The 9,027-nt window shown below is 41.5% G+C and overlaps 1 protein-coding gene across 2 annotated transcripts; it reads right to left on the reverse strand.

Moving 5' to 3' along the window:
• Positions 1-1,615: 1,615 nt before the first annotated feature.
• On the reverse strand, positions 1,616-8,998 carry Oip5 (Opa interacting protein 5). 2 transcript variants are annotated; one of them, XM_052183282.1, is made up of 6 exons: positions 8,685-8,996; positions 8,459-8,525; positions 5,694-5,816; positions 3,458-3,539; positions 3,086-3,190; positions 1,616-2,679 (listed from the first exon to the last, which is right to left on the reverse strand). In XM_052183282.1, exons 1-5 carry the CDS (start codon positions 8,896-8,898, stop codon positions 3,095-3,097), a joined length of 582 nt encoding a protein of 193 aa, XP_052039242.1. In that variant the 5' UTR covers positions 8,899-8,996; the 3' UTR covers positions 1,616-2,679; positions 3,086-3,094. The 2 variants fall into 2 exon arrangements, with proteins under 2 accessions (XP_052039242.1, XP_052039243.1); XM_052183283.1 differs by lacking the exon at positions 5,694-5,816 and having other exon boundaries at positions 8,685-8,998.
• Positions 8,999-9,027: the final 29 nt, after the last annotated feature.

Raw genomic sequence — 9,027 nt, forward strand, 5'->3', positions numbered from 1 at the left:
GAAAAAGAAAAATCTAATTTAGAAATAAAAAAGGAAGAGCCAGTGAGCTACCTGAGCAATTAAAGGGGCTGAGCTACCAGTCTGATGGCCGTAGTTCAATCCTCGGCACTCCCGATGCAGATCAGAACTGACACCTGTTAGTTGTCCTCTGACTACCACATGCACTATATATTTTTTAGGGGAAATGTTTGCCACAAAATATTTACTGGACACACACACAAATATCTTAACCCACACACATGCTGCCTAGCTTGATCTGAGTTCATGCTCAAGGACTTAATTTTCTATAGAAAGTCTCATCCAAAATGGCAAATCCAGAAGTTAAGAAAAAGTTATTAGGTAAGAGCTGTAGCTAAGTAGTAGGGCCTAGGTAAATATGTATTTTAAAGATTCAGTCATGCATGGTAGCCCACTAAGCACTCAGGAGGCTGAGGTAGAACTGCCACATTGGAGGCCAGCCTAGGCTACAGAGAAAGATCCTGTCTCAAAAATTATTCAATGTATTATTATTAGGTCCCAGTCTGTGAGGCTAAAGAGATGGCTTGGCAGGTTAAGCACACGTAGTTATCAGAGAACTAGGGTTCAGTTTTCAATACCCTTAACTGCCTGTAATACCAGTTCAGGGGGATCTGACAGCCTCTGCAGGTCCAACAGGCACATCTTTAATCTCAAAATCTAGGAGGCAAAGGCAGGTGGATCTCTGTTCAAGATCAGCCTGGTCTTGAACATAATATGTTTCAAAGTGGGGAATTACAAGATGCGACCAGCAGCAGGGGCTGGAGAGTTGGCTCAGTGGTTAAGAGCACCGACTGTTCTTCCAGAGGCTCTGACCTCAATTCCCAGGAACCACATGGTGGCTCACAACCATCTGTAATGGGATTTGCTGCCCTCTTCTGGTGTGTCTGAAGACAGCTGAAGTGTACTAATGTAAATAAAGTAAATTAAAAAAAAAAACAACAGCAAAAAGACACAAATTCTTTATTGTGCAATGTATTCTATTTATTAACTGTTATTTATTACATATATATTTGTTTTTGTTGTTGCTGTTTTATTCCAGATAGGGATTTTCTGGGTAGACCTGGCTGTCTTAGAACTCACTCTGTAGATAAGGCTGAGGCTGGCCTTGAATTGAGAGATTCACCCACTTCTGCCTCCAGAGTGTTGGGGTTAAAGGCATGCACCACCACCATCCAATGTACATACCTATTTTACATAAGCAAAAATTATTTCTCTGTGACATTCTTCTTTAATTCTAGCAGAGGCATGTGGATCTCCTAAGTTTAAGGCTATCCTGGTCTACATAGAAAGTTCTAGGGCAGCCAAAGCTATATAGAAAGACCCTGTCTCAAAACAAACAAGTATTTATCAGTGTTCATATAACTGGCGAATAAGAGTAACATCACTATTAACTCCATCTCTTTATCCTGGCCAGCTGTTCATTTTTTCATCAGTGGACACAAGGGTCACTGTATGCTAATTGGTTATTAGTAGTGATATACATTTTCAGAGATAGGCATTATGGAATCAACATACTAAAATAAATTTAAAGTAATAGAGTCACATGTTGCAGAATCTTTGGTCATGCCGTGAACCCCAAGATTGTGTAGTTTGCTGGAAAAAAAAAACCAACAAAAAACTGTTTCTAGTTGTGGTGTGGCTCAACACACACACATACACACACTTAATCTCTCTGGCAGGAATACAGCATTCAGACACACCTTAGCACACACCTTTAATCCTAAACAATGAAGGTAATGTTAGTTTACAGAAGGAAGTACTCATGTTTGAAAGTGATGTGTGATTGAGTGGCAACAAACTCAAGAATCAGAGAAAGACTTGACAACAGAATATGCCCAACTCTAATGAGAGAGAGGAAAGGAAGCTACTTAAGGGGCAGTGCAGAGAGAAAAGAAAATATGCAGTTTTACCAGGAGAGTTTTACATACACAGGTTGAAGAAAGAACAAGCTAAACACAGGTAAAGACAGAAGGCACCAGAAAATGAGAAGGAGCCAGAAGATCAGAACATATTTCTGAAGTTAGTATGAAGTCAAGCAGAATAATTCAGAAGCGAGAGAAGCCAGAGTGAATCAGTCAGCATGGCTAGATGTTTGAGCCAGAACAGCTGAGTTGACCAGCCAGCTAGAGTTCAGGAAGAGCTAGAATGGGTGAGTTTATTCAGCAGTAAGTCTCAGAGGCTGAAAACATTCTAGATCTAGGCAAGATTGTATAGAGTCTAAAAGCTTCCAGGACTAGGCATCAGTTAGCAGATGGAGGCAGTAAGCCTTGGAGAAGAGTTACATCAGGCAAATAAAAGTTAGTAGTCACAGCTTATTATGAAAAAGAAAAATACTCCTCAAAGCAGGAGTGGGCTGATGAGCTAGTGAAAGGCATATTCTCAATTGTTTTAAGGAGGAGTACAGATTGTGGGACAGGTTCTTATGAACTTTAGGGTAGCCTCAAATTCATAACACAGCTAAGGAGTGCCTTAAACCTTTAAAAATTCCATCTTTTGTGATCTTCCTTCCTGTATTTCAAGTGCTGGGATCACAGGCATGTATCACCAGATCTGGCAGAACTCTGTTCTTAGTTCTATTTAAAAAAAATAAAAGTCCAAGAGGGCATGGTGGCAAGTCTTTAATCCCAGCATTCTGGTGGGGCAGGAGGATCCTTGTGAATTCTAGGACAGATAGAAGTACATAGTGAGACCCTGTATCAAAACCAAAATACCCCCACCCCCTGCCAAAAAAAAAAAAAAAAAGATAGAAAAGAAAAGAAAGAGAAAAAAAGAAATGACCAATGGGGATGGGAACTAGAGAGATGGATCACAGATCAGTGTTAAGAGTGATTCCATCTTTTGCAGAGTTTAGTTCCTAACACTCAACAACTGCCTATAACTCCAGCGAATCTCATGACTTCTTCTGGCCTCCACAGGCAACAGCACACATGAGACAGTCAGACAGAGGACAGAGAGAGAGAGAGGGAGGGAGGGAGAGGGAGGGAGGGAGGAAGGGAGGAGAGAGAGCTTAAGAAAAAAAAGAATTGGCCAAAGCACCCCAGTTACTGAGGAAAGTTCTGTACTCTACCTTGTTTGTTCAGTTTTCTTGGTTAGACTGATTAGGAGTCTTTTCCTTCAGAATCCTCATCAGTGAGTTTAAACGAGTATGCATTAGCATTACCTTCTCTTTCAGCTGGAGAGAGACAGAGATTGGGGACATCTTATACTCAGCCCTTGATTTGCTGCCTATAATGTTACAAGACTTAAAATAAAAATAAATCTCAAAACAAAACACACTTAAAAATTGCCTTTATTAAGGGAAAGGATATAGCCTAGATCTAGGACAACCTGGTCTACATAGTTAATATGAGTGAATCACAATTACAGAGTAAAAATCCTGTCTCCAAAAGGAAAACCCAAAAGGAAAATGTTGTATATATAAGTAACCAAACAAGTTTACCTCTGCAATCTTTTCTGGTAAAGGTACATTGTTAATATCCATCTCAGATATTTTTACTATGGCCTTTGTTTTTAATAGATAGCTAGAGAAAAAATATAAAGAGAAAATATTAATACTATTACCAATGGACCAAACTTGCCCTCTAAAATACCTGTTGAACAAAACCTTCCCTTTTTTTGTTTTGTTTTTTTGAGACAGGGTTTCTCTGTGTAGCTCCGGCTGTCCTGGAACTCACTCTGTAGACCAGGCTGGCCTCAAACTCAGAAATCTGCCTGCCTCTGCCTCCCAAGTGCTGGGATTAAAGGCGTGTGCCACCACCGCCAGGTGAACAAAACCTTCCTTATGACTTGAAGCAGCATAGTGTAATTTACTGGGGGAAAAAAACCTCAATTAAAACCACAAACTCTACTTGAACCTTTCCCATTCTCAGTGACAAAACTGTCTGAGGAAAAACTAAAGACAAATCTAGAATCAGATGAAAACCACCTTTGGTAAAAAATTTACAATAGGCCAATCATACTGTTGCAGGCCTTGATGCCATCACTGTGAACAATCATAATTTTGCAGGCCTTTGTGCCATCACTGTGAACAATCATAATATTGCAGGCCTTGATGCCATCACTGTGAACAATCATAATGTTGCAGGCCTTGGTGCCATCACTGTGAACAATCATAATTTTGCAGGCCTTGATGCCATCACTGTGAACAATCAATGATGCAGGCCTTGGTGCCATCACTGTGAACAATCATAATATTGCAGGCCTTGGTGCCATCACTGTGAACAATCTTACTGTTGCAGGTCTTGATGCCATCACTGAAGGCAAGCCAGACCTCTGTGAATTCAAGGCTGGCCAGGACCAGAAAGTGAGTTCCAGGTCAGCTAGGGATAGAGAGACCCTTTCTCAAAACAAAACAAAACAAAACAAAACAAAACAAGGAAAAAAAAATAAGCCGGGAGTGGTGGTGCACACCTTCAATCCCAGCACTTGGGAGGCAGAGACAGAGGCAGGCTGATTTCTGAGTTCCAGGACAGCCAGGGCTACACAGAGAAACCCTGTCTCGAAAAAACAAAGAGAGAAAGGAGAGAGACAGAGACAGAGACAGACACAGACAGACAGACCTGAGCACTAACATTTGTCTCTCTGCTTCCTGACTGCTGACACAATATGACCACCCATTTCCTCCTTGGATTTCCCACTATAATGGACTATACCTTCAAACTGTGAGCCACAAGAAGCCCTCCTTTCCTGAGGTTGCTTTTGTCAGGTATTTTGTCTTGTCATGAGACAAGTAACCAACACAGGCCTTATTTCAAACTCCTGGGGTAGAAAATCTGATTGGCTTACTTGGGGGGATATATATACATATGTCTCCAAGTTATCTATGATGACACTGTTTTGCAAAAATATACTGTACTGGCTGGTTTTGTGTGTCAACTTAACACAGGCTGGAGTTATCACAGCGAAAGGAGCTTCAGTTGGGGAAATGCTTCCATGAGATCCAGCTGTGGGGCATTTTCTCAATTAGTGATCAAGTGGGGAAGGCCCCTGTGGGTGGTGCCATCCCTGGGCTGGTGTTCTTGGGTTCTACAAGAAAGCAAGCTGAGCAAGCCAAGGGAAGCAAGCCAGTAAGAAACATCTCTCCATGGCCTCTGCATCAGCTCCTGCTTCCTGACCTGCTTGAGTTCCAGTCCTGACTTCCTTTGGTGATGAACTGCAATGTGGAGGTGTAAGCTCAATAAACCCTTTCCTCCCCAACTTGCTTCTTGGTCATGATATTTGTGCAGGAATAGAAACCCTGACTAAGACACATACCTTCCAGAATTTTCCTTAGTGAAAGAACGCTCTTAAATTAGTCCATATTAAGACACAGTACAATAAACCATCTAAAGCAATCACATGCTTATTTTAGAATTATGTTTTGTCCTTATTGCAGGTATATATATATAATAGTGCCTGGCCTTTTGTGTCTTCCTTGGTTATAAACACCTGAACTTTCCTAGACTCTTTTAAAAACCTTATTTAATAAGTAATGTCTCACTGGGTGGTGGTGGCGTGCGCCTGTAATCCCAGCACTCTGGGAGGCAGAGGCAGGCGGATTTCTGAGTTCCAGGCTAAGCCTGGTCTACAGAGTGAGTTCCAGGACAGCCAGGGCTATACAGAGAAGCCCTGTCTCGAAAAACCAAATCCAAAAAAACAAAAAAACAAACAAACTAATAAGTAATGTCTCTACTCACCACATCATTTTATCACAAGAAAGGCAGAAATGGCCTCTCAAGGCAGCCAGAGCAGCACTGGTAGAATATAAATGGAAACCAACAGGAGTCCGACAGGAATTACAGAGTAAAAGGTTGTAGGTGCTGGTGGGAAAGGAAAGAAGCAGAATATAAAATTTAAAAAATGAAAAGTTAGAAAAGAAAACTAACTACCCTCATCAGGTATAGTGGTGGTATCTGCTACCCTAACACTCAAGCACAGGCAGGAGGAAGTAAGTTCAAGGACCTGGAGAGACTTCATCAAGTTCACCGGCTCCCATGTGGGCCATGTAAGACTCTTTTTTTCAAAGAAACAAAAACAAAGACCATACTTTATGACAAAAAAACAAACCAAAAACCTTCAAAACAAAAACCCTCAAAACTAAGTTCAGTACTATCTCTGACCACTTGTGTAGTTCATGACTCCCTTACCTCATAAAGAAATTTACTACTAGCCAGGCAGTGGTGGTGCATGCCTTTAATCCCAGCACTTGGGAGGCAGAGACCGGCGGATTTCTGAGTTCTTTTGAGGCCAGCCTGGTCTCCAGAGTGAGTTCCCGGACAGCCAGGACTACACAGAGAAACCCTGTCTCGAAAAACCGAAAAAAGAAAAAAAGAAAAAGAAAAAAAAAAGAAAAAAAGAAAAAGAAAAAAAAAAAGAAAAAAAGAAAAAATGTATTACTGTCCTTAAGATGGTTTGGGTTTTTTGCTCCCTTAGGAGTTAGTTAGCATCATGTAGCTTGCTGGGTCACTGGATCACTGAAGGACTTAAGGCAGTTAATTCTAAAATATAGACAAATACCATTGTTTCTCCATTTTCTTATATAGAACAAGGTCAATTAGATTTTAATTAGTATTCATTATAATAGTCTGTCAGTCTGGAAAACAACAGGACATAATATCAGGCAGTAGAGTAGAATAAAGATTTTTCTTCACTCTCATCTTCTTGAGTGCTGGGATTAAAGGCACCAACATGCCTGGCCAAAGCTTAAGTACCAATAGATAATCAATTACTGAGTTCAAAAATAGTAAAAAAAAGACCTCAAGTATCTCAAAACCTCAAGTTTACTAGTAAAAATGACCATTTGCCTCAATAAGAACACACACGCAGAGGAGCACAGAGAGGGGTCAGGACTAGATTCATAGCTTAGCAGGGAAAGGTGCTGTAGCCAAGCTTGACAACCCGAGTGTGATCCGGGTCTGGACTCCCCAAAGGTGTTCTCTTACCTTCACATGTGCACTACACACACTACATAAACAAATGTAACAGAGTTTAGATTATAATGTGGAACAAAAATCTAACTCTTTCCGCCTGCCTCTGCCTCCCAGAGTGCTGGGATTACAGGCGCATGCCACCACCGCCCGGCTTTCTAACTCTATTCTTATATGCATTTTTCTTGTACTTATTATAGATCAACTCTAGCACCTCATACAAGATAGGCAAACATTGTTCTTCTGAGCTATAGCACATTTACAAATGTATAATTGCAATTTTGTTTGGTTGGTTGGTTTTTCACACAGTGTTTCTTTATGTAGCCTTAGCTGTTCTGGAACTAGCTCTGTAGACTAGGGTGTTCCTGAACTCACAGAGATCCTCCTGCCTCTGCCTCCCTAGTGCTGGAGATTATCACCACCAGGCTTATAATTAAAATCTTTTATCAGGCTTTTCTTAAAAGAGATTGGGTGTCAGTTCCCATGCTTGAGATCCCAACACTTGTAGACAGAGGCAGAATTGTAAAGTCAAGGCAAGGCTTTTATTACCAATATCAAAAATAAAATCATTTGTGATGTAGCTATATCAAAAATGTCACTTCAGGGCCAGTGAAATGACCCAGTGGGTAAAGGTATTTGCTACCAACCCTGAGAAACTCAGTTTAATTCTTCTATCAAACATGATGAAGGAAAGACTGCTTTCAGTTACCTCTGGACCTGCATATGCATGCTCCTACCACAAATGCAGACATATTCACACACACCAAAGTTTTAAATGTAGGAGGATCACAAGTTTTTGGCCAGCATGGGTGACATAATGAGTTCCTGGCTAGTAAGCATGTTGAGTGAGAGAGCCTATCTCAACCCCTACTCCTAAATGCTTTTGAAATACTATATGAATTCAAAGGATTCTCAATTCAACAATGTCTACATCCTAATGGTCCATGACAGCTGGCAGTGGTTATAGTACTGGACACATGTTCCCCTCTACATCAGTTCTAATGCCTCTAGTTCCAAACAATGTCAATGGAAATTGACCATTCCTTCCTTGTCCCCTTTGGGAGAAGGGACTCCTATAAGGATAAGAATGTGCCTTTAGTTTGGTGAAGTTGAATGGGTGTATGGCTACAACTTAGTTTGGCCTCACTCTAAGCCCAAGTTCACTGAATACTTTATTGCTATAGGGAAAATATTAGCAAACGAAAATGCTGAGTCTACTACTATAGATTACTACAGAATTTGTCATGTCATGATTTATATGTTTATATATTTATATTATAAACTCCAAGTTTAAATAATCCTGGTTATCTCACAGACCTTAAAACCTGCACCAAACTTTAACTTTCTTAAATGTCATGTTAATTTGATTAAAACAGGTAAAGAGTTTATCATTCAGACATTCTGTATGGAGAAAATAAACATGTCACAACACAAAGTTTCTTGTTTACAACAGTTACGTACTCTTCACAGTGATTAAATCAGGAACTATATAGATATAGATATATAGATCTACCTGAGGAATTCTCCACACGTACCTGTATTTGAGAGAACCTTGTATGCCAACCAAACAGGGCTCTAACAAAAAGACATTGTTTGTGACTCCTGGAAGACAAACCGGTTTTGAAAAGAAATACCTCCCACTAGGTGGGGCTCAGGCTTAGCTCAGGCGCGGTACTGTGTTTGAAAACACAAAACCACGCTCCCTCCCCCTGCCCAGGCTCTGGTCTGCCTTCCTCAGACACCAACGCTCGCCTTACTCACTGGAGAAGGCCAGGACGCCGAGGGACGTCGACAGGTCCCAGGCGAGGTGCACGGTGTCGCTGAGCACCGCGTAACAACCCGCGCAATGAAACACAGCACATCTCTCCGGCTCCAGCCACGCAGGCAGCCGCACGTCGACCGGTGACGCCTTCGCCTTAGACCCGGAGGATCCCAGAAAGGAGGACCCTTCCAACACCTGAGTGTCCCACTCCATGGAGGAAGTAAAAGAAGAAGGTGTCTGGAAGGCCGGAAGAAGGCTGCGCGAGCGAGTCGCCTTTGTTTGAAGCCCGCGCCTCTTTCACGCACGCCCCAAGTCCCGCCCAACTGGTTTCCTGTGTCTTCA

The sequence above is a fragment of the Apodemus sylvaticus genome, chromosome 5 (genome assembly GCF_947179515.1).
Source record: "Apodemus sylvaticus chromosome 5, mApoSyl1.1, whole genome shotgun sequence".
NCBI classification, from domain to species: domain Eukaryota; kingdom Metazoa; phylum Chordata; class Mammalia; order Rodentia; family Muridae; genus Apodemus; species Apodemus sylvaticus.

Coding starts and splice junctions, on each gene's coding strand:
- Oip5 (XM_052183282.1), bottom strand. CDS start 8,898: ATGGAGTGGGACACTCAGGTGTTGGAAGGGTCCTCCTTTCTGGGATCC. Junction 8,526..8,684: donor CGGCGTCCTGGCCTTCTCCA/GTGAGTAAGGCG, acceptor TTTGTCTTCCAG/GAGTCACAAACAATGTCTTT. Junction 3,191..3,457: donor TACCAGAAAAGATTGCAGAG/GTAAACTTGTTT, acceptor GTCTCTCTCCAG/CTGAAAGAGAAGGTAATGCT.